Source organism: Tetranychus urticae, chromosome 1 (genome assembly GCF_039701765.1).
Source record: "Tetranychus urticae isolate SD_2017Ah chromosome 1, NJAU_TeUrti_SD_1.0, whole genome shotgun sequence".
In the NCBI taxonomy this organism is placed as follows: domain Eukaryota; kingdom Metazoa; phylum Arthropoda; class Arachnida; order Trombidiformes; family Tetranychidae; genus Tetranychus; species Tetranychus urticae.
Window position 1 is genome coordinate 32,132,637 of NC_142958.1, and position 24,292 is coordinate 32,156,928.

Below are 24,292 nucleotides of genomic sequence, written 5' to 3' on the forward strand. Positions count from 1 at the left end.
TTGAACACAATCTTGTACATTTGCCACAATGTTGTTTTGTTGGTCGCTTTGCTTCGCTTAACTGTGTTTTTTGTTACCAAAATGCTGTCTGTCTCATGCCTAATCCAGGTGATCGCGAGCGCATTTTCACACCAATCAAGTTTCGCTGCTCATTGGTATTTCCCTGCCTGGTCCATTCCTTGCAAAGGTTTAATTAATGTTCATCTCATGATTCATCTTCATCAATAATCATCTTTTTTCTTCTCCTTTCTTCCCATAACCATTATTTAATATCTAGTAAAGGGTTAAATGATATATCAATACACAAACCATCAAAGCCAAATATAGATTTAAAGGCACTCATTGAATTTTCGGAATAATTCGGATTTTCTTCTTCATCATCATTTCTATCATCATCAACGCCAATCACTCAATCAAATTGATAACTTTAAATTGTTGTTTTTCAATTTAATTTGGATGCCATTTGTTTTCAAGTAATTATTTCTATTGCCAACATATCATCATCATCTTCACCACCATTTCATTAATTTGTTTTAATTATATTTCACTTCATTTTGATATAAAATAAAATGTTAACAATTTAGATAAATTTACTTTTTTACAATTTGGTTAATCTGGTTCTTAAGCACAGGAATCTAATGGATACCTTGAAACAGGACAAATCTTGTAATATCTTTAATGATCTCAACACAAATTTAACCTGTTCTTATCATTCAAACAACAAAAATAATTAAAGTATCTAATTGAGTCAATCAAGTTTTCTTCTCATAGCAAAAATTATTTAGCAAAAGTCTGTTCCAATTCAAAACTCAATTTTCAATTTTCGTTGCAGACATCAAGATCGCATTTGATTTTTTAATATTGAGCCAAATTATCGAGTCATTTGTCCATAAATCTTCAGTTCAAAACCTTTCAGAACCTGTTGAGTTACATCAAACATCATCATCATCTATATTATGATACAAATGTTCTAGATTCAAGTTTAGTTTTTCTAATGATTTTGTGTAAAAAAGGTAAAATCCATCCGTATTATAATTCATGACTTTTTAGATTTTGTTTGACCGATTCCATGGATCAAAGCCCAACAACAAGGATTTAATTTCTGTATCTGTTGGCTCGATATCAACCAGGAATAACAACAAAAACGAGAAGAGATGAGGAAGACCAACTTTCGATGATTCGATAACTCATCAGCGGAACAAACCATGAATGGCACATTTGGCAAACTCAGGCCAACAACAGGTGAACTGTGAACAAAAGTTGATTGTAAAAACACTTTTCAGCTTCAAAACACAAAAATAATCAACATTCGAAGGAAATAACGCTGAACGAGAAACTGTGTCTTTGATTCGTAGCCAAACGTTGTTCTGACATGTAAAGCTAATGGTTGTTACATTCGATTCTGATTTATCTGGAATTTATATTCATTAAAAATTGATCAAATGTTTTTCTTAATTCTCTACTTATTCAACGATACGCTATCATCAAGCTCTTGATGAAATAAAAATAAAGTATGATAGATAGTATACAGGGTGATCGGAAAGTTTCTGGTGTGAGGGGCTTTTTCCCCTTCTACGCGCAAAGACACTTATTGATTTGCTGTTTTATTCACCGATACTCTTCTACGCAGAAAAGGCTCCACCCCACACACCAGAAACTTTCCGATCACCGTGTATTGAATATTATATTTGAATACTTTGTTTTTTATTTTAACTTTAAAATTGTTTTCATTTTTGATCAACTCTGATTTAATTCGTATCTCTTCATCAACAACTTGCTTTTTGAAAGATAGATTGAATGAATACAAAGGCAATACATAGATAGACTTTTCATTCCAATAAAATCCCATATTATCTCATATTTTATTGATCTCATCTTGTTGTTTTTACTTCACCTACAACATAAATCATGTTCAAGTTTGGTGATTTTAATGGGAAACCTTGATTTTGGACTAAATAAAAGGCAGAACGGTAAACTTTGAACATCCCGAGTCTGAATAAAAGAACAAAAAATAGACACAAAATTAGAGTTTCATGATAATTGATACAATTCATAATACAAAGGTTTATAAATTATTTGTACAAACTATTTTTTAAGCAAAATTAGAATCCAAAAAGGATCTAAATAAATTAAAGAAACACAAACTGTAAGAATCCTTCAACTTGAAATGCTTGACAATTAAATATGAGCAGAAAATTTTAGACAAATTTGTTTTATCTCAAACTTTGTCTAAATAAATGGTATGAATGAGTAAAAAACACAAATTAAAAGCTATCAATACATTGATTTGGTACAGAAAATCAAGAATCGTAATTACAATATTCAGATTCTGATTTATACATCAAGACATTTTGTCTCTATATTTTATTTGAATTTTAGTTGGAAATAAATTTGAGTAAAATTATTGTTGAGGCTATTTCAATTAGTCAACTGGTTCTGGCATTGGCTCGATTCCTTCGCTTTCAAAGATGGATTTGAACGTTTTATAAATTGAACGATATTGTTGGTTAGTCCAACCGATTGTTTTGGAAAATTCAAGGAAATTTGGACAGCCATTTGGAACCACTCCTGAGCCTTTAAATGGTTTTTTGCAGCTACCTCCGAGGCATTCAGGGATCTTGTCGGAGTCAATGTATTTTGTGAGCTCTTTATTATCAACAAAGGTTAACCTGTTTCGCCCGGAAGATGGAATTAAATTAATCACAAGTGAAGAGATCATTTGAAGTACTGAAGGTATATTGCACACAAAGAAACGCTGGACGAAAAGTGGAAAGTGGTTTACAATTGTGCTTATAATGATTCGCATAATTTCCAAGTCAACATGAGCTAAGCTTAAATTTTTGAAGTCAATAACACAGACAACGCCATTTTTTGAAGCCTTTTCAACTTGACATCCAATGGCAACTCCATATTGGACCAAAATGGGTCTTAGATCTTTTGAACGACGGAACAAATTGGCACGAACATAAAGAACTTCATGACCCTCTTTATCGTGTTCATAAACAAAGAAGGCTCCGAGACGATAAATTTCACTTGGAAATGATCGCAAATCAAGATGATTAACTCCATAAGATTTACGCCATTTAAGAGAACCAACCAACATATTGGAAGCTGATTTGACGTTACGATCTTGGGCCAAAAGGAATCGTTTGATGTACCAATCATCAACTTTAACTCTTTCAATATCAATAGGATCAAAGAGCTCTGGATCATCTGAGTACATTTCCATGATAATCGAACGAATCTTGTCAACAAGAGGTTTACTCTTATTGGTATGTTTTGATGAAGATTGGTTGTTAGATGCATAGGAAGATGAGACATCCAAAGTTGGGTTAACGGATTGAACTTCAACGGAAGACATTTTTGTAAACTTGAATAAAGTTGAATAAATAATTAAAAATCCAAATAAATGAGATTGGTTATTGTCAATGGGTATTTGATGTTGCACAGTCAACAACTGAATAAACTCTGAGTTTTGAACAACTGAAACATCATCATCTTATACTTGGCGGTAATAGTAATGGTCAATGTTGTTTTAACGGCTTTTCCCATACATATTCAGGTAAGGAAAAGTGAAATTTATCCTGGTGATGGTTTTTGTTCCCTCCTATTAATCATTTCTTCCTTTAATTCATTCTCCTCCTTCTCCGCAAGTTTCATATTCTTGAACTTGTGTTGTGATCACGATCATGTTTAGCTATTAAATCAGCTCATATAATTCCATAATTTTTGGCCTCAGCTTTTCATAGATTGCCAACATTCAACCCAACAAATATAAGCACCGAGCATTGACATCACTGGTTAAACTTGTTGACCACCCAAAGGCCTTAAAGTTGCTTTTACTTTTTCATCTTTGAATATTAAGTTGTCAACAATTTGAAGCAATCTGCATAATAGATAAAATAATAACGACTAAAATAGATAACCAAAACGACATTAACCATAATAATTAAGATGTCCTAGAGGCAGAAGATGTACGGTTTTACGGTAAACATTTGATAAATGAAAAAAATTACCAACTCATACAAGGCCAATAGCAAAAAACACAACAATTAAGACAATCTATGGGAAAATTTCACCAATTGAACATATAAACATGGATAAATTAAGTTGAAATTTTTGAAAAAATTACCTGCAATTGAATAACAACAATTTACCAAGAGGTCAAGTTAACTCGCGCCATTCATATGGATACATAATAGATACTGATCTATTATCTAATATTAGGATATTGATATTGATCGGAATTGAATATTCAAAGATATTGTTTCTTTTAAAATGAGCTTCCATTTAAAAACACAATTTATCTTTTTATTTACTCATTATTTGAACTAGTTAACAATTTAGTGGTTATTTGATTGTGAAATAGTTACACTTTAATATGGATTACAATTCAATAATCAACTAATGGTCATGTGTTGAGCTGTTTTATTTTGATCAAAATATGAAAAGATAATTAAATTTCAACCTCTGTTATGGAGTTTGTAAACATTTATAAACCTTTCGTAATTGTAATCATGACCAGTTTCATTATCAAATTTCAAAGTTAAAATGGTTAAAAAAAGAGGTCATTTAATTTTAATCGGGAAATTTGTTTTCACTTTTTGCTTTCACTGTTAACTGTTTACCCAACGGGTTTGTTATTAACTTTCCGTATTTTTGCATAAACTGCTTACATTCATGAATTGCCTTTTAACATTACAATGTTAATGGCGATGATTATTATACTTTTTTGAACGTAAATTTATCAAAAAAATCAGTTAATGACGATAATATTCATATCAGATAATCTTGTTAGTTTATCATTTGTGTTCGCTTCTTGTTTCAAGTTCATCAGGTAACGCTGGATTTTTCTGGAGCTATTTGACGGATGATAGTAATGATGGGTCAAGGTTGATTAGCCATAAAAAAGGAAGTGGTCAGTGATGAAGAAAAAGGATCCAAAGGAGAGGAAATTTCATCATGATATTTTATTGAAAGAATGTAACTTTCGTTTGGTGTTGAGGCGAAAGCATTTTTCAATCAGTTTTACTCTTTTATTGATTTTTCTTTCTTTCTTTCATTAATATCACAATTATAATCATCGACAATATCAACTTATAATCAGTCAATTAATTTAATTCTGAACACATTCACAAACTTGAGATGACCTTGCAGGAAACCTCGTTCCTTCAGCTTAACCTTTGTTCAGGATAATCTAAAATAATTCAATTCAAATTAGATTAGATCATGTCTTGTATTTATTGCCGATTTCAATCTCAACCTATCGGTCACAGGAAAATTATAATGAATATTTCAACCCAACATTCACTTGTGATTAGTTAAGTAATTAAGAGATCCTCCCTTAAACTGACGCAACAGAAACATATGTTCATCTCACATGTGCTGAGCTTTTGTCCGGTTTTTATAAGAACTTTTATTTGTTTTATTTGCATTAATCAACAATTGTCAACTTATTGATGGGTGTTCAGTGTATTGATAAGGTAGTATTCAATTTAGTTATTTATTCAATTATATTAAATTCAATTGTTTTTTATTTGTGAAGACTTAAGATTTGTTGTTTCTTTTTCAGATTTTTCTCAATGGTCTCATCTGCAAACTTGATCTTGTTGAAAAATTTAAATCTCACAAGATTGGGAATTGTAAATTTAGTACCATTCTGAATACAACTTGTTCTGAGTTGTTGAATAGTGCTTCAACTGTATCGGAGTCGCATGGACATGGCGATGATAATAAACAAATCGGACTTAATTCGCCTAGTGATTTGACACCAGGAGTTTATGAAGGGGGTTTCAAAGTTTGGGAGTGTTCAAGGGACATGATTGAGTTCATTGAAAATGATTTAAAATTAACTGGACCAGTCGACTGTTTAGATGTAAGTTGCCTCTTTCATTGAGATCAGATAACTCGTTTTGTTCACCTTGTCAGTACAAGTTTACTAACTACACGTACTTTCTTTTTTTGTAGCTTGGTTGTGGAAGCGGGATTGTTGGTATTTACTTACTTAAATTAACTGGTAGTAATGTTGATTTTCAAGATTTCAATCATAACGTCTTAAAATATTATACTTTACCCAATATTTTGATTAATCTTAAAGAAAATAATGAAAGTTTCAATGAAATTTGGCACAAAGCTCAGGGACGGATTAAACTAATTTCTGGTGACTGGTCAAACTTTCCAAATGATAAAAAATATGACCATATTTTCAGCTGTGAAACCATCTATAATACGGATAATTACAGCAAATTAACTGATATTTTACTAAATTGTTTATCTCCAAATGGTGCCGCCTACTTTGCAGCAAAAAGTTATTATTTTGGTGTTGGTGGAGGAACCCAAGAATTTCAAGATTTCATAAAAGATTTACCTTCTCGACCGTTGATTTGTGAACAAATTAAAGTGATTGAAGATTGTGTTGAGAGAAATATTATAAAAATAACTCACAATAGCTCATAAAAATTTTCCAGTCCAAAATCAACTGATTTATATGCTCTGTTGACAATGCCAACTGGTATACAGTTGTATCAAGCAACGATTATCACTTAAAAGTTGTTTACTGAATTGTCCATTGGTTCCATGGTAAACAACCTAGAAATTTAGTTGCGTATTATTCCCATGACATGATGTGACTTGGAACTTTCCATACGGTTCTAAAATTAACTCTCTTTTATTTGTGTCCCTGATGAAAAAATTCATAAAAAGACCATTTATCTTTCAATCTCGTTACATCAACTTGTGATTTAATCTCCCGAAGGTCAATAAGCCTAGTTGTAAGAAGATTTCTCAGTCTTGTGAAAGGTTCACAATAAGTTCAAATACAACATTAACAGTGAAATAAACAGTTAATGTAACTGGCAAATTTAATTATAAATAATCCGAATAATTTTGATAGTTTCTGATTTACATCATATAATAATTACATTATAAAAAATATGAATAACTCTGCATCAAAAGCAATTCCAGTTTGCCTCTGTTTATGAAAATTGACTCAGCAATAACAAATCAGATCAGAGAAGATCTAGGAAGTTTCCATTTTTGGCTCTACACTCAATACCCTTGGACACTGTTAGCTTTTTAAAACTGTTGTGATCTTTTCCAAGGTTAATTTGATGATCGTTTTGGTTTCCAACATTTGGCTCTATACTTCAACGAAAGTATCTTTGTTATTCATCTGGTTCACTCATGAATTTCTAGGTGAAAGAAACAAAGAAAATGATGAGTATAAAATTATCACATGATGTCAGGTTATAGTTTATTTCACATGTTGATAAGATTATGATAAGAGACTGTTGATTTAACTCACACATCAAATAATACATTTGATGATCATTTTAAGATTACCTTCAAAAATGACTGTTGATCTCTCTGATGTATGTCATTGCGAGGATTCTGTATACTATCACGTGCTTCAATGATTATTGTTATAAACAAATTGAGAATGAAGTAAATGAATAAACTAACAAATGAATAAATATAGAGTCGACTAAACCACCAAATGATCAGGCCGTTGATACCAGGAGCTATTCTGAGTGATTCAAAGGTGGCAAACATATCATCAGCATTTAGTAATGAGAATAAACATTCACTTGCTTTACTGAGTGTAGTGAACTTTAAATGATAAGGCCCAAGAACAATCCAACCCGAAAAACAATAACCTCTGAAATAAACAATAAAAATCAATAGAGTGTAACTATTTTTGACAGATTCTGAAATTGATATGCAATTATTTACGTGAATATTATTAAGGCGACCAGGGTAAATTTAAATATATCGACAGCTGCTCTTTGAATTGTTCTTGTAACAATGTTGAATCTTTCAAATAGATTCAGATAACGGAGGAGATTACACCAAGTCAAAAGTATACCAAAGCCGTAAAGCAGCGAGAATCGATTGGCTGAAGTGACATCTTCATTAAGCTTAATGACATTACTTAATTTGATTATTGAGGCCAAGATGAATACTATATCGTTGACCATGATGATGGCTAACCCTGTATCAAAAAATAACCAAGCTTCATCGCCAGTCAATTTGGTTCTGTAATATTTTTTGGCAACTAGAGATACATCTGAGTACAATTTCCATGCAAATTTCAATGAGCGACAGCACAAAAACAGCGATATCGTCGAGACTAACAGGACAATCCAAGTAACCAATGTATACGTATTGAGAATTGTTGTCTCAGAGGTTGATAAATTTCCATAGCATTTTTGGCGAAAGCTTTCAGTAGCAAGAGACATTTTGATTTGGCCACTGTGAGCACTATTGTCATAGGTAATCTCAACCTTAACAGTATAACAAGCAGGTGAATAATAGTAAGAGGTCAGCGAATGGAAAAATATGGTTCTCAGAAAAGTGACCAATTTAAGCTCAATCATTTGATTAAAGTTAAGGGTCTCATTATGGGATTGCAAATAAGTACGAAGATCAAAATTATCCCATCCAGTGTCCCCAGCAGGTAAATCCAATTTGATTGGTATCTTTCGGTGGACAACACGAGGATTAATGTCATAATTGAATGAAAAGGGATCCAATTTTAAAGATGAGTATTGGTGAATGTGTAAGGTCATTGGCGAAACTTGATCCCGTTGACTAGAGTCATAGGCAAATAAATTGATTCCTTCATCTCGCAAGGTTGCCAGTGATTTAATTACGAAATTAAGATTACCATAAAAATTGGCTTTGGTATAAACAGCGTACGGTCCTTGAGGAGGAGGGTAAACATTCAATTCCCGGTTAGTGTTCCAGTCTTGAAAAACGAGGGATCGCAGTGTTGCTTCCATAGCAACATCTTTATTGATAAAAGAAGACATTTCAAATCCAATTGAGATTATGTGAATGGTAACCACAATTAATTTAGCAAATTGGAGAAACAACTTCCATGGAAATGCTCTGGTTGTCCTCCATTTGTCCATAGGATTCTTGAAGAAATACGTCAACTCATCATTCAACTGTTTTCGTATTTCTTTTGGACATGGCCTTGTCAGTTCACTTGACGTTGTCTCTGGTTTGGGTGGCGATGGTACAGACATTGATATTATATCATTTTCAATGTTACTTTGAACAGAACAATCATTGTTTAAGATTAATTTACTGATTTCAATGCTACCAGTCAAGTAGCTACTGTAATTGAATAACTCAAAGGAACACGATGATGCTGATGAAACTCTGTTAGATTCACTTTTGGCGATATCTAAAATCATTATAGTTATTTGATCAAGATAACATTTCCAGAATCTGTATCAATTTATAAACTAGAAGAGTACTTCACTAACTTGATATAAACTTAACTCACAATTTGTTTGAAAATTTAAAACAAAGGTTAGATTAATGTAACATTTTCCTACGGATTTTCTAATAAATTAAAATCACCCTTTTTCTGTGATTTGATTAAATCTGACAATCTTTTTTAATCGTGTTCAGTTCCAGTTCTAATAATTATTATGTTAATTCTCGGGTAAATGGATCATCAAATGCTGATGGCTTGCATTCAATTTCTCGTTAACGCCCGTAGTCAGTCAATGTGATTAGGAAATAAATTGATTAAATCATCACATTGGTGATAGGAAACTATTTTCAACCTGAGTGTTACAAATATCTAATTGTTATCATTCCTAAGCTTGAAAAAATTTGAAAACTCAAATCAAAAATTAAACTTTGATTTAACTTATCAGCGAACCAGATTCCGTCAATATCCAAATGTGAATAGCTGAGTGACTGGTAAATATTTATAATTCATTAGATGGTAAAATGTTATTTATTAGTTATAATCAACAATGCTTTGGTTTTACAATTTATGGTTTTTGACTTTCTAATAATTAATTAGAGCAATAATTTTTATGAGGATGTTAATGTGAGAGTTGAAAACTTAGGTTTTCATTCAAATATAGCTAAAGAGTTGCATATACATATGTAAATATTTTTTTTCTTATAAATAATATTTATATTTATATATAACAGTTTGTTTGTATGTATTTATAATAGATGTGGTTTTAATTTGTTGGTTGATTAATCAATATATGATTAAAGTTCCTCTCCTAAGTTGTTATTTTTAATAAGGACATTGAGTTTGTCAACAATGTGTTAGGAATTGGTGATGATCAAAATATAGCGATGTTGACTTTTGCTTTTTTGATCAGAAGTTATCAATTGGATTGGAAGAGAGCAACACTGAAGTAAAGATGGTGAGATAATATGTACTTTTAGTCAAAAATAATTGTCATTTGGGGGTGAATATTGATAATTTGAACAACGTGATGCACCTTTTCTCCATTTGCTTGATTTTCTTCCTGAAAGCCAAAACAGATCACCTCTGATAATTGATGGCAATTGATTTTTGTTAGTGAGTGACTATGAATGACAGCATGGATAACAGAATTAACAAGATATGACAGATTAACATGACACAAGGCGAAAATTAGAAGAGTAATGGATTCGTATCTTCAGGGTTGAGTTTGAAAAATGATTTGACTTTTCGAAGAAGAGACTTTTTCGATTCCTCTTGCAATATTTCATCACAAACATCATCATTACATTCGGCGATAAATCTCTGCAATAAAGGAAAAGATAATCAATAAATATACATCAATTAGCGGTTGAAATAGGTTAAATAGATGATGATAAGACTACAAGAAAATTAGTATGAAATGCAAGGTAAATCCTAAGGTCACATCTTAACACGATTAAATGGTGAGAAATGTTTTGAACTAATCTATTTACTAGCAAAAATGGCAAGCAATATTTACCATAAGTGCTTAATCATTGTTAAATTAATGGTTTTTTACATCAAGAGGGAGATTGTTTTAGCTGAAATTGCGTTTTAATGATACTTACATGCATTTCAGTCATATCATCAGGATTGTAGTTTTTGATAATGTCCCATGCGTCCATGATAATTGAGATAAACAGACTGAGGACAACGTAGATAAATAGTGAGATAAATGAATAAAGGTAGATTCGACTGAACCACCAAATAACCGGATCTCTTGTGGATAAAGTGGCAAAAGTTGCATACATATCATCACCATTCAAAAGGGAGAAGAGACATTCAGATGTTTCACTGGGTGTTCGAAATTTAAGATGGTGAGGCCCAAGAACAATCCAACCGCAAAGACAAAAGCCAACATATAAAAGCATGGCACAAAGGAAAAATTTAATTATATCAGGGAACGCCTTTTTAACTGTCAAAATTACAACATTGAATTTATCGAAGAAACTAATGTATCGGAGAACACCAATCCATGTCAATAGGATACCAACGCCAAAAAGAACTGAATAATTGCTATTCGGTGTTTGACTATGATCAACTGGTCCACCATAAAGCTTAATTATTGAGCCAATGATGAGAAGAATATCATTTATGAATATCATGTAAATCCACAGATCGATGAAATCACTTTTATCACAAAATCCTAGTGAAATGTCGTAATGACGTTCGAAAAAGTCTATTGTTCGTCGGCGAAGCAATATGCCTTTGATCAGTGAACGCAAACAAAGAATTGCAGACAAAAAACTTAAAATAATAACAAGTATAGTAACCACGTCGATAACAGAGCGCGACGAAACTGTGTGGCCTTCCAAGTTTCCAACGCAAGGCCTATAACTACGTTTAGCTTCCAGACTCATTAACAATTGACCAGCATGAAGAGAATTATCGAATGTTATAGCAATTTCTACAACGTAGCACTGCGGACGATTGTAAGAGTCCAACGCATTTAAATAGATTGTCCGTAAAGATGTTATAATTTGAATCTGGATTAGACTATCAAAATTTATTGCATACGATTGAGAGGCGAGAAACTTTTTTATAGAGAAATGATTCCATTCGATGTCACCAGCAGTATAGTTAAGATCAATGAGATAGCGATCCATTGTATTTTCATTATTGAAGTTGTATGAAAAATTGAATGGATCCGCTTCTCCTTTGGCAAATCTTAAAATATTAACATAAATGGGTGATACTTTATCAGGGGCTGCTGAATCATAAGAAAACGAGCCAACACCAGTGTTGGTTATGTTGGAAAAAGACCTTATAGCATAGTCAATATTTCGAAATAAATCACTTTTCGTATAACATGCAAACGGTCCTGCTGATGGAGGATAAGTCATAACCTCTCTAACAGGGTCCCAATCAGAGAGAAGTAGTTCTCTTAAAGTAATCTCCATATTAGCTTGGTGTGTCTTGAAACGAGACATTTGAGTACCGAAAAAGTAAATTTGAATAGTAACGATTATAAGTTTAGTCAATTGTAATAGTAATTTCCACGGGAATTTCTTCTTGCTTCTCCATTTGTCTATTGGATTCATAAAATAATATTTCAATTCTCTTCTGAAAGCATCTCTAGCCTCAGTGGAATAAGAAGTTGTACTTAGAAGAAATCGTTCTCGGTGAATATTCTCATTAATTTGATGGTCATCAGTTCCAGGTCCAGGCTCACCAAGTTGGATAATTCCTTCGCTGTTATCATCATCATCATCAACATCATCACCGTTTTCATGTACACCAGTATTAGTATCAAGGATAGAATTAACACTTAAACCATTGAAAATACCAGAGATACAATTGGGTCCTCCATTTATATCATTATTATCAACACCCAAAGTGAGATTATTCCTTTGTAGGTGAAGCTGATGGTTGTTTAACTGTAACTGGAGGTCATTGTGAATTAATGAAACCCCTGTAGGAGTTAAACTAGCTTGATTTATTTGTTGGTCTCTCATCTTGACTTATTATTGACCACATGGGAACACAGTTTTTTGCAACAAAATTAATTAAAATCCTTAAACTTGATTAACACTTAAATAAAAGTCGATGTTTGACAACAAGATTACCTAAATAGAGTGAACATAAATGTAAACAAAAAATAAATAAATGAAAATGCTGCCATCTTCCTTCACAACCCAAATAACATAAACTAACATTTATCTGACAAGTGAGAAAAGTTACAATCGATAACTGTTTTCGTCGTAAACACCTACTTTTGGCCTTTAAATATCAAAATAATTAGACTTGCTGTTGATAACAATGAAGCGTGCATAGCGTGTTAGTCTTCGCTTTGCTCAGAATAACTATGATTTCGATATTCACTATTTGCTTATCAATTTTTGTAGTTGCTAAAAAGACACAAATGAGCAAAAACGGGTAAAAATTAATTTCTTTCAAATTTAGACTCTGTTGGTTTATGAAGCATTTGAGTGATTTATTGATTTCTCTGATGAGAAATTTTCGAGAAAATAAAGGTCAAAATTGAATTTCCTTTCTTACAATTATGGAAGCAGATTTTTTTATGAAACTCATTTTATTGAACTTTTGATGGGTGACAAGAAAATGCACTTATTTTGAGAAATAAAACTTTTCCTTTTTTGTGGTAGGTTGAAAAACGTTAAATTATGAGTTATCAATCACCTTCTTCTGGCTTTTGCTTCGGCGCTGGACAATACTGGAAGTGACACTAAGATAACCAATGCTTCTTGAAATAAAAAAGCAAAACTCCAAAGTTGTGGTTCCAATCTTAATTGAGCTCTCATTGCTGCCGTTGCAAGCCTGACACCTATGGAGATACCATTAATAGCCATGTAAGTCTTAATCAGGTTTGGGTTTAAAGTCAACGATCCGTAAATCCCAATTGCCCCGTAGAGTAGGTAATAAGCCGCTACTGAAGTTGCATCGCCTCCAATATAACTGAAGTTGAAATATTGTTGGCCTTTTTTATCTTCATCGAAAACTATGACTAGGAAAAAGATAAACGCAGCTAATGAAATCACTGAATTAAGAAAGGTTAAGAAATATTTAAATGTGAAAATTTCATGGTCCTTGCTTAACGCAATCTGTGCGGCTAGAGCTGGGGTCACCATAACTCGAACGATTTCAAACCAGATTAACTAAACTGACATTGCAAGGTAACTACTTAGAATAAAGATAATTTTAAAAGGACAAGATTATCAATTGTTGAGTTATCACAAAGTGTTGAGGATTCGGAAGAAGATAATAAATATAATTATTGTCGCTTTATGATCGCTTTTCAAAATATCTGTTTAAAATTGTTTAAACTTATTATCAACTTGAGCTAGCTGTTAATTGCATCATTGAATAATTTACCTTAACATAAATGAAGAATAAATTTTCATATAAAGATTTGCATTTTCCAGTTCAATTGATAGTTCGGATGTTATTAATATTAATAATAAGTGAAAAGGCAATTGAAAATTTTCAATTTGGATTTTTTAGGAAAAGCTGTTTTACAGTTTCTGTAGGGAAAATAGCCAAGTGTCTATTCACCTCGCAGCTTTGATGTAAATAGAAATGACAAAACTGTATTTTGAAAACTGCCTACTTTTTTATCTTAATTGTTAATTTTACCTATTTTCATTAATTGTTCACTTATTTCTTTGTTAATTGGTTTAAATTATGGAAAAAACAAGAGATAAGTTAATTAAAGAGACTCGAAATTTAGAGTCTTTTAAAGAGATGTTAACTAAAAGCAACAAACTGACCAAAACAATGGTTTCTATCTTATCTAATTTTGATGAAAAATTGTCCAAATTGGAAGAGACCATTGGACCTGTCTACAAAGAGACTGGTAATTTACAACAGAGACAAGAAAATCTCATTAAAGCTCTACAAAGTTTCGATTATGTTATACCATTTTATACTGTCGCTAATGATTTGGAGCCAATAATTGCCACTGGTCCTGATTCAATGCCCATTCCAGATTATCTCGAAAATATGAATAAACTTAAAAGTGCAATCAACTATTTTGAAAAGAATAATCCTGAAAGTCCAGAGCTTATGAATGTTGTAAGTTTGAATATTTGTCTAGTCTACACATCATTATCCCAGTTTATAAGGCTATTATTCCTCTTTTTGCATTTTCCAGACAAGCCTTCACAAAAAAGGAGCAGCTCTACTCTTGAAAAAATTTCGTTTATTGATATCAAATCATAGTCGTCCAGTACCGCCTAACATTATTTATTTATTGGTTCACGAAGAAGATAGTTCTACAGAAACGCCAAAACCATTGCCAGAAAATATACCCGGTATGTTATTACATGAATGTCAAAAGTATAAATAAATTTATTCATAATTTTTCTTTTCACAGAAAAAGACAGAGCTCAGTTGAGGCTGTTAAGTGAATGGCTTGTTGATAATATGGAGGGTGAATTCATTGCTGCTTATTCTTCTTTGCGGTGTGAAGTTGTCGAAAAATCTTTACGTGATTTTAAGCTATCTCAGAAATCTTCCTCGGGTGGTTTCAGTGGTATCCATGGATCACCTGCACCGCCTAGAAAAAGTTTAACCCCATTGCGAGATAATTTACCTTTACGTCGAAATCCTAAAAGTATTCAACAGGCATTGAGAAAGAAGCTACAAGATGTTATTCCGACCGAAATGCTTGGAGGACGATCTTACCATTCAGTTCCTCACGACTTATGTGAACTTGCAACCAGTGAAAGAGAAATTGAATGTTATTTAACTAGCGTTACAGCTTTATATCGTCTGATGAAAGCAGAATTGGAATTAATGGAAGGATTAATGGAAGGAGTAATACCGATCAAATGTCAAAAAGTAATATTCAGTCGTCTAGTTCAACCAGCTTTAGATTTTGTTGTTAATGAAGGAGAAAGTATTGCAGGTCGAGTCAAGAAATGTACAGCTAAACATGATTTCACTTCAGCTCTCAATCTATTCCCAATCCTGCGACATCAAGCCTCGATGAGACACAACTTTGATCTACTTTTTGATGGTTGTACCTCTGATGGTTGCAGCACTGATGTTCAAACTAAATTTCAAGGACTTGTGGTAACTCTTCAAACAACATTGAACAAAGCATTAGAAGAATTTATTGAGTACATTCGTAATGACGTTGATACCAAAGTACCTCGAGATGGAACTGTGCATGAGCTAACTAGTAATGTTATGATATTTCTTGTCCAGCTTTCAAATTATTTGGATATATTGTCCAGAGTTATAACAGTAACAGATATGCAATCATACGAAAGATCATCTGACAAAAATAAGTTGGCTTTTGCTCAATTTATTAGTCGAGTTTTACAGACATTAGCTTTGAATCTACAACTGAAAAGTGATTGTTATGCTGATCAATATTTGAAAGCTATTTTTAAACTTAACAATATTCATTACATACTTAAGGTGAGTTTTCATTTCATTTTTGTCAATCTGTAACTTTTATCTACTAAACTGCTATTTTCGTTTTCTGTCTAATTACACTTTAGACTTTACGTAAGTCATCCCTTTCCAAAATTTTGGAATTATACAACAAAGAAATTGAAAAAGTCTATGAAAAACAAATTATCGAAAACAAAAGAATCTATTCTCAAAGTTGGAGTAGAGTGTTACATTTTATTATTGAAATTGATAACAAAGCGCCTTCACCTGAATCCATTGAAATGGCCAACATGAAACTGAAGGAGAAAGACCGCCAAATGATTAAAGACAAGTTTTCTGTAAGTTCCTTGTGTTAAAATTCACATGCAATAAAATTGATTTCTGTTTTTATCTTCATTATTTTCTCAGGGCTTCAATAAGGAAATTGAAGAGCTACGAAGAATACAAAAAGCTTACGCGATTCCTGATGCTGAACTTCGTGAAAGCCTGAAAGAGGATAACGCCAATTTCATTGTTCCAAGATATGCACAATTTTTTAATAAGTAATATCTCATCTATTTCAATCGAAACCATATAATATCTGATTTATATTTTTCTCTTTTACAGGTACAGCAACCTGAGTTTTTCAAAGAATATTGAAAAATATGTCAAGTTCACTCCTAATGAAGTATATAACATCATTCAAAGTTTTTTCGATGCAACCGCATAATTAAAGACGTATTATTGTGTTTACTGAACATAATTACAAGGATCTGAATCAAATTGAACCTCTGATGAAATATTCGACTACGGTTATCAAAAGGTTCATCACAAAATTTCGATATTTTATTCAATGTTGCTTTACCCACTGTGTTTATCTTAACACAGTTTTTCATGATATTGATCAAGCGGTACCATTTAATTTGACTCGACGATTTCTGGTTACTCAGCCATCTTGATAAAAATATTCTGAGAAAAATTGAATATTCTGAGTTTAACAGTTTAAACTTGATCGACTGTAAATCTAGAGATGTTAACCACTAACCAGACCGAAAATAACTGGTTACCGTATATTCATGTCAAAGCAGTATTGATAATACATTGGAAGTTGATTTGATTGAATTTACAAAAATTCAAATATTTGATACTAATACTTACAATTATTAGATTAACAAATAATTGTTTAGAGGAGTTGGAATAACTTCAAGTGAAAATAAATAAACAGTAAAATTTTTCGCAACTTTAATATTTTGCACGAAACATTGAATTTTTCCATCTCCGAGTAGATGAATCTAATCTAAAATTGCAACATTTGCAAGTTTTTACAGACCAAGTTTATTTATATTACAAGCAAAAAATGAGCAAACTAAGAGTTAATTATTTATTCCAACGATGATTGAGATTGAAAATTGGATCAATAAACACTGAAATAAATTTAGGATTCATGATTGTGATGTTAATGATGATTAGTTGTGCAATTATTGTGTCAACAATACTGGCTAATAGGAAATAGGCCCATCATCTTGTAACCATAGACAGCCAACATTATGAGGGTTATCTAATTAACTTGATTACAATTTTACTTCAACTTCTACATGGAACAATTTGATTCAGTTGAGAAAATCCTTCAGGGTGACAATAATTGTTATCAAAAGATCCAAAATGGTTAAATTCGCTAGGTTATCGTTCTTTCTGTTTTCTCTTGCTGCTTTAGTTTCACCAATTTTCGGACAAGATTATTCTGCTTATCTGAATAACAGAATTTTCCAGCCATGTATGAAGCCAGTTTGTTATGATGATGTCGGATGTTTTCAACCCTTCAAATTGCAAGCGTATTTAGGTTTACCACCGGTGGCCGCCTGTCCTCAACCTCCCGATGAACTTGGTGTTGAGTTTAAGGTGATGAGATACAACAATTCATACGAGTTTTTCAATCTCTTTGGTATATCTCCGAATTCATCGGTTGCTTACGTAATACCGGGATACAGATCTGAGCATACAGAACTGTTTAACATGGAATTAGTTGATGGTCTGTTGAAACATTATGATCAAATCGTTCTGGTTCGGTGGGATCTTGGTGCCAATCCGTCCTTGTTATTTGATATTCCTGTTACTAGATATAACAAATTTCTTGCAGCTGCTAACTCTGAAGCAGTTGGTCGAATAATTGGTAATTCAATTGATTTCATCGTTAACAACCGTTCCATTAATCCAGATAATATTACTCTTGTTGGTCATGGCCTTGGAGGTAATACAATCCATTTTGCTGCTGATTGGATCAAGGAAAAGTACAATTTAACCGTTGGAAAAGCAGTGGGTAAGAATTTGGACATTTTTCAAATTATTGAGCTATTATCTTATCTTGATAACTTTTGTGTTTTTCTGTCATTTTATCAACAGTCCTAGATCCTGACGCGATACCATTTTATTTTTCTAATAAAAAGATATCTGGTAAAGGAGATGCTAAGATTGTAGATGTGATTCATTCAACTTTTGTAGCTCCTGTTCCTGTTTTAGGACAACGTTTTGCGGGGAACACAAAAACAGGAGCTTTGACTCCAACGGGAGATTCAGATTATTTTATTAATTTCCCTGATTCTTGGAATGATCAACCAGGCTGTGATGGACTTGAATTTTGTTCATCACATTTTTCCATAATGACTTTTGCTGCTTCGCTCCATGGATGTCGATTTGAAACTAAACCTTGTTCTAGTAACATATTTCAGCGATTTACATCTAAAGAGGTTGGTTTGGATAGCTCTCAAACTGGTCCACAGGGTCGAATCTGTATTAAAGTATCAGAGAAGCCGATTAAACGTTGTTCATGATTATTGATTGAAATAACATTTCTATGTCATTTAAACGAGAAACCGACGGTTTAATTATATTGGCTCTCTTGTCATAATTAAACATTTATGCTATTGACATTTCTTTGTTCATATCAATGTTTGCCATTGTCATATCAAATTTTTCCAAAATATAAGCAAAGTGCTAATCACAATTATAAATAATAAACCATGGTATTAACTTATCCAATCATTTATTGCATCATAGATACTTAATTTCATACATTATCAGAATAGATCTTCAAGTGAAGGATTTAAAAAATAAATGATTAGGGAACAATAAGCTGGATAGAAGGATATAAACCTTTTGTAAGGTCAACTTATATAATAAAGAAAATAATGAATCTTCAATACGAGATAGAGTTGGGAGAAAGAAAATGATAAAAGAGAAAAATAGAGGGATAATAGACGATTTAATTAAATATTAAAGGCTCATCCTGCGTCCTTCAATGCTAATGGCTACAGCTCTTTGTGTTTTCATTAATTTCTTCTTTTCTCGGAAATTGCGAAGATGCTTATCTAGTCGAGTGACGGCCTTCTTGCTACCAGATTTTGTCATATCTGAATCTACGTTTGATTTGGGTCGAACAACATAGTCACGGGTTGATGGAGCTGGTACACGAGCTCTGGGAATCCAACCTTTGTCACCAGGCCTCAAAGTTCTGAAAGATAAAGTAAAGAAAAAAGAAAGATTAATTAGAAATTGTTTGCACAGAATTTAAAGTTAAAAATCTAATGCTACTTACTTTTCTGGCTCTTGTTGGCTTTTACGACTTGAAGATGGGGTAGTGGGGGGTTCAACTCGAACTCTTTTATTTTCAGAGAGTTTTGTCATATGATCGAAATCTCGCTGTTCTCTTTCTTCTTTTGACATTGTATGGAAATCAGAATCCAAGCTGAATATGGGTCGAGACCAGGAAGAGATCAAAACGCCAGCGCGTCTCTTGTTCTCTTTGGATTCTTTAGGGTGCTTATAAAGATACATGACAGCTTTACCAATTCCACTAGCTTTTAATCTTTCAACGTCCATTATATTAAACTTAAAGAAAATAGAAAAAAATTGGTTAATTATATAAAGTTAATGAATATGGGGTGTCAATACTTACTTCTCCGAGTAGCTTGAGCATTGTTTCTCTCACTTGTAAATTTGGTAAACTTCTATCAGGTAATGGAGTGAGCCAATCTGTAATAACCCCAAGAACTCCAGCATCCAGAAATGCTTCTCTAAGATCAATTTTCCGCAACTGTGGTTCCACAATTGGCAATAGTTTTAGTTTACAGGTAGCTGCTTTCCTATTTTTGTTAAGCTCAAAATCGTCCTGGAAAGAGATAAAAGACATTAGAGTACAGTTTTTCTTTAAAAAAATAGAGTACTTACGTCTGCTGATTGTTTCATCTGTGTAACTAAATCAGCAATGATGTCATCGTTATCGTTGATAATGTCTATATTTTTCCTCTTCCTTCGATGGTAACTTTCTTCCTTCTTTTTAGCCATCATAAGATCAAAGTCATAAACGAAATCATCCCTGTAAATATTAAAAACAACATGTATTCTATAATCACAAAATAAAGAAAAAATGATTCAAACTTACGAGACTTTACTCCTTCTTTTATCTTCATCGTCGCTTTCGTCGTCAGTAGACAAATCTGGAACTGCTGGATCGTTTGTTTTGTTTCCTTCCTCATCACCATCAGCTTGACCAGATTCCTCTCTGGGTTCTTCATCTTTATCTTCTTCGTCGTCAGAAATTTGTTTTCTTTTTTTCCTAATGCCACCTTCACCATCACTTTCATCTGATGATAAATCTGGTACAGCTGGTTCACTAATATTTTTATCACCTTCCTCTGCATCTCCGTGATCGGACCCTTCATTTTGTTCATCTTTATCTTCTTCATCATCGGAAATTAGTTTTCGTTTTTTCTTAGGACCCTCTTCCCCATCACTTTCATCTGATGATAAATCTGGTATAGCTGGGTCACTAATGCTTTTATCACCTTCCTCTGCATCTCCGTGATCGGACCCTTCATTTTGTTCATCTTTATCTTCTTCGTCATCAGAAATTCGTTTTCTTTTCTTGGTAGGGGCATCTTCACCATCACTTTCAAAGGATGTTTCATCTGGTATAGCTGGGTCACTAATATTTTTATCACTTTCCTCTAAATCTCCAGGATCAGAACCTTCATTTTGTTCTTCTTTATCTTCTTCATCATCAGAGATTTGTTTTTTCTTTGTAGGGCCATCTTCACCGTCACTTTCATAAGACAAATCTGGTACAGCTGGGTCACTAATATTTTTATCACTTTCCGCTGAATCTCCATGATCGGAACCTTCATTTTGATCATCTTTGTCTTCTTCATCATCAGAAATTTGTTTACTTTTTCTCTTAGGACCATCTTCACCATCACTCTCATCTGATGATAAATCTGGTTCAGCTGGGTCACTAATATTTTCATCACCTCCCTCACTGCTTTGTAGTTCGATGTTAGGCATGATGTTATTAGAGATGTACGATGTACTGTGGTAAAAATTAAACTGAAATGAAAAAAAAACAGAGGTCAAGAGATGGGTCAATTAAATTACAAAAATTGGTTTAACAATAATCGCATTAAGTATACGGCTATTTTTATTTTTAAACGCTGCATGCGCCACCTAAGGGGATTAAAGTGCTTCCATCTAGCGAGTTATTTGAATGCATGTATCTAATCCTCTCAAAATTTTCCCAGAGTTTCCCTTGTGCGGATGAGTTTCCAATCCTAAAATATTAATTAACTTATCTAAAAAAGTAAGTACATTAGATCCTCGATTTTTTACAAAAAAGAACCATCGACTGAAAATAACAAACAAACAAAAAAAGCTTAAATGTGTTTAATAAACTTATTGAGTTTCATAATCATTTATAATGCAGCTAGATGGAGCTGTTCTTTACTTCATTGACAAAAAATCGAGGTTCGTCTGTAATTATCTCTGAAAGTCTTTAGCTATTGTTATTCAAACAATTGTAATTAACAAAATTGTAAGATAAAATTAGAGAGAGGTTATTGAAAAATTAGATCTTGAAGAATTGATTTTTGTATTACTTTCAGATGCTCAATTGGAAGGAAACCGTTTACAACCGAAATTGAAAACAACTTGTTTCTTATCCTTCGAAATGCGACCTTCTTTGTCATGATTCTCGACTTTTAAAGTGAATCTTTATCAGATAAATCTAGCGTTTCAACTATTAGAAATAATTGTCTAACAGCATCATGTCAATCTTGACTGTGATCAAGCGTTACCAATGGTTGAATTTTACTGAACATTTGTCACTAAAATAGCAAAGAGAATGAGCAAAAGGACAAAATGACTAATAGTTAATACCGATTAAATTCACACTTTTCATGCATTTATCGAAGAGTTGAAGCTCATTTTATCGATTAAACTGATAATCAGACACTTTTTCGCTTTATTTGCCCATAACTGCAAAAATCTATCGAATTTTCAATTTGAGCGTGATTTTACCGAGAATCATCGATCATAAAATTTTTCAACTTGTTCAATGAGTGCCCTTTGTGTACCCAAACTAACTCGGTTTAAACCGATTTTGGCATTAAACCTTTCAATTGTTTGCATTAATTTTATAAGCCGATTTGCTATTTTGTCTATTTGCTTATTTGACTTTTGCTGTTGACCCATTACCAAGACGGAGTACAGATTCAATTAACTGAATAACTTAAACTACTTAGACCTTTGTACTGATATGATGGCATTTGATTAATCAAAAAACTTGAACTTTACACCTCAAAATTGACTTTAAATTAAAATTTAAAGAAAAACTAAAAGCTTATTTTTGGCCCGAAGTTGTAAAAAATTTTCAAGTTTTTGTTTCTCCAAAGGATTAGTGTGGGGAACGGACCTAATATCAGAATCGTTGAAATGAATCTAGAAGATTATGATGAATCTGAACCGATGAACAATAATAATACGAAAGAAAACTCAATTGCTAATAATGATTGAGATGTGCGAAACTGAATATTTTGACAATCGAGAAAGTTGTTCTGAAAATGTTGAAGTTGGTCATGACGAATACGATTCAGAAGCCAATGAATTTACTGTATCAGTTTCAGCTTCTAGCGCGAAAGTTTGAGTTTTGTTGAAAATTCAATCATCTAATGAGATAATCGGAGTTTATGAAAACTGTTAATGCTTTTCTTAATGGTTCTGTAAGTCATGTAAAATATAAGAAGATATTGACCAAAAGATCTGTTTTTAAATTTGTAGCTTGTCATAAGCCAATTTAGACCGGATTAAGATCAGGTAGTAAGCTAAATCGACCATTTAATCCGCTTTGTTCGTAGCTTACAAGCTTACGGTTAAAATCCTTGCACCTTAAATTGACAAATATTCAAAACAGATTATTTTGAGATCGGAATTGTTATGCATTTCACAATTTTAAATAATAAATATAATTTAATTGTTTTCTGGAAACGACAAATTTATTTACTTTCGCGCTTAATGTTTAATAACTTTCATTATTAATTAGCACTTCGTACTGAATTCTCGGTCAACACTCTTTAAACCATCATCTATCATTCCTATGAGAAAGAAGAGGCTTAAAATAGTTTTCCCTTGAATGTTGTGATAAACACACCAAAACGCTAATCTCAATCTTGATCACGTAAAAAGTTAGACAATGAAATGATAGACGAAGATGATGATGATAATGATGACGGTTTTGTGACCTCAGGAAGATACAGAACGACAACTGATAATGGAATCCATTCTTTTCACTAAAAGATTTCCTTTTCTTTCTTGATGTCTTTGGGAATCAGGTTTACAAATAAAAATAAACAGCCAGATTAAAGGTGAAGATGGACCTGAATTTTGAAGAAGCAACGCTAAAAAAGAGAAGAAAAAAAAGGATTATAAGACAAAATGACTTTAAAAAGCTACAAAACAAAAGATTATAACAGCAAAATTAAGAAGAAGGTTGATGTTAACATTGATTAACAAGAGTGATTAAAATGAAAAAAAGTCAACCAACCAACAAGATGAAAGATGAAGAGGGTAAACAGTCGCGTGTGAGATTCAGATAAGCCACACCAAGTCGTGAAAGTGAGAAAGTTAACAGTTAATAAAAGACTAAATATTGGCACAAACAAATGATAAAATTAATACAAAAAAAGATATATTATTTATTATTATATTATGATAGACAAACAAAATTAAAGCCATTCATACAAAAACAGTTATAAAGACTAACCGGATACTCAGCTGATTTGTATTAACCTATCTGTTGCATGTCCCTCACCTTATATGAATTTCCCGCCTTCGACTCCTACTTTCTCTTCTTTAGTCTCACTTTCT

General features: G+C 32.4%; 7 protein-coding genes and 1 long non-coding RNA gene across 8 annotated transcripts; 3 read left to right on the forward strand and 5 right to left on the reverse strand.

Moving 5' to 3' along the window:
• Positions 1 to 2,029: 2,029 nt before the first annotated feature.
• LOC107362125 (motile sperm domain-containing protein 2) lies at positions 2,030 to 4,270 on the reverse strand. Its single transcript, XM_015929136.3, has 2 exons — positions 4,133 to 4,270; positions 2,030 to 3,886 (listed from the first exon to the last, which is right to left on the reverse strand). The coding sequence occupies exon 2, from the start codon at positions 3,359 to 3,361 to the stop codon at positions 2,423 to 2,425; it is 939 nt and encodes a 312-aa protein (XP_015784622.2). The 5' UTR covers positions 3,362 to 3,886; positions 4,133 to 4,270; the 3' UTR covers positions 2,030 to 2,422.
• A 1,106-nt stretch (positions 4,271 to 5,376) lies between these two features.
• LOC107362101 (histidine protein methyltransferase 1 homolog) lies at positions 5,377 to 6,718 on the forward strand. Its single transcript, XM_015929108.3, has 3 exons — positions 5,377 to 5,483; positions 5,573 to 5,875; positions 5,968 to 6,718. Exons 1-3 carry the CDS (start codon positions 5,460 to 5,462, stop codon positions 6,454 to 6,456), a joined length of 816 nt encoding a protein of 271 aa, XP_015784594.2. The 5' UTR covers positions 5,377 to 5,459; the 3' UTR covers positions 6,457 to 6,718.
• Positions 6,719 to 6,823: 105 nt separating this feature from the next.
• Positions 6,824 to 9,430, reverse strand: LOC107362100 (mucolipin-3). Its single transcript, XM_015929107.3, has 3 exons — positions 7,732 to 9,430; positions 7,342 to 7,657; positions 6,824 to 7,190 (listed from the first exon to the last, which is right to left on the reverse strand). Exons 1-3 carry the CDS (start codon positions 9,198 to 9,200, stop codon positions 7,164 to 7,166), a joined length of 1,812 nt encoding a protein of 603 aa, XP_015784593.2. The 5' UTR covers positions 9,201 to 9,430; the 3' UTR covers positions 6,824 to 7,163.
• A 305-nt stretch (positions 9,431 to 9,735) lies between these two features.
• LOC107362069 (mucolipin-3) lies at positions 9,736 to 12,826 on the reverse strand. Its single transcript, XM_015929068.3, has 2 exons — positions 10,831 to 12,826; positions 9,736 to 10,546 (listed from the first exon to the last, which is right to left on the reverse strand). The coding sequence occupies exons 1-2, from the start codon at positions 12,715 to 12,717 to the stop codon at positions 10,415 to 10,417; spliced, it is 2,019 nt and encodes a 672-aa protein (XP_015784554.2). The 5' UTR covers positions 12,718 to 12,826; the 3' UTR covers positions 9,736 to 10,414.
• A 1,479-nt stretch (positions 12,827 to 14,305) lies between these two features.
• On the forward strand, positions 14,306 to 17,348 carry Exo70 (exocyst complex component 7). The gene is made up of 6 exons (XM_015928819.3): positions 14,306 to 14,794; positions 14,874 to 15,033; positions 15,096 to 16,147; positions 16,231 to 16,461; positions 16,532 to 16,665; positions 16,730 to 17,348. The coding sequence occupies exons 1-6, from the start codon at positions 14,405 to 14,407 to the stop codon at positions 16,830 to 16,832; spliced, it is 2,070 nt and encodes a 689-aa protein (XP_015784305.1). The 5' UTR covers positions 14,306 to 14,404; the 3' UTR covers positions 16,833 to 17,348.
• Positions 17,349 to 17,483: 135 nt separating this feature from the next.
• On the forward strand, positions 17,484 to 19,141 carry LOC107361881 (inactive pancreatic lipase-related protein 1). The gene is made up of 2 exons (XM_015928821.3): positions 17,484 to 18,419; positions 18,503 to 19,141. The coding sequence occupies exons 1-2, from the start codon at positions 17,765 to 17,767 to the stop codon at positions 18,928 to 18,930; spliced, it is 1,083 nt and encodes a 360-aa protein (XP_015784307.1). The 5' UTR covers positions 17,484 to 17,764; the 3' UTR covers positions 18,931 to 19,141.
• On the reverse strand, positions 19,126 to 21,558 carry LOC107361880 (protein IWS1 homolog A). The gene is made up of 5 exons (XM_015928820.3): positions 20,541 to 21,558; positions 20,327 to 20,474; positions 20,055 to 20,267; positions 19,695 to 19,987; positions 19,126 to 19,610 (listed from the first exon to the last, which is right to left on the reverse strand). Exons 1-5 carry the CDS (start codon positions 21,437 to 21,439, stop codon positions 19,373 to 19,375), a joined length of 1,791 nt encoding a protein of 596 aa, XP_015784306.2. The 5' UTR covers positions 21,440 to 21,558; the 3' UTR covers positions 19,126 to 19,372.
• Positions 21,559 to 23,375: 1,817 nt separating this feature from the next.
• On the reverse strand, positions 23,376 to 24,230 carry LOC107361882 (uncharacterized). Its single transcript, XR_001568583.3, has 2 exons — positions 23,970 to 24,230; positions 23,376 to 23,823 (listed from the first exon to the last, which is right to left on the reverse strand). It is a non-coding gene; the product is annotated as an uncharacterized LOC107361882 (long non-coding RNA).
• Positions 24,231 to 24,292: the final 62 nt, after the last annotated feature.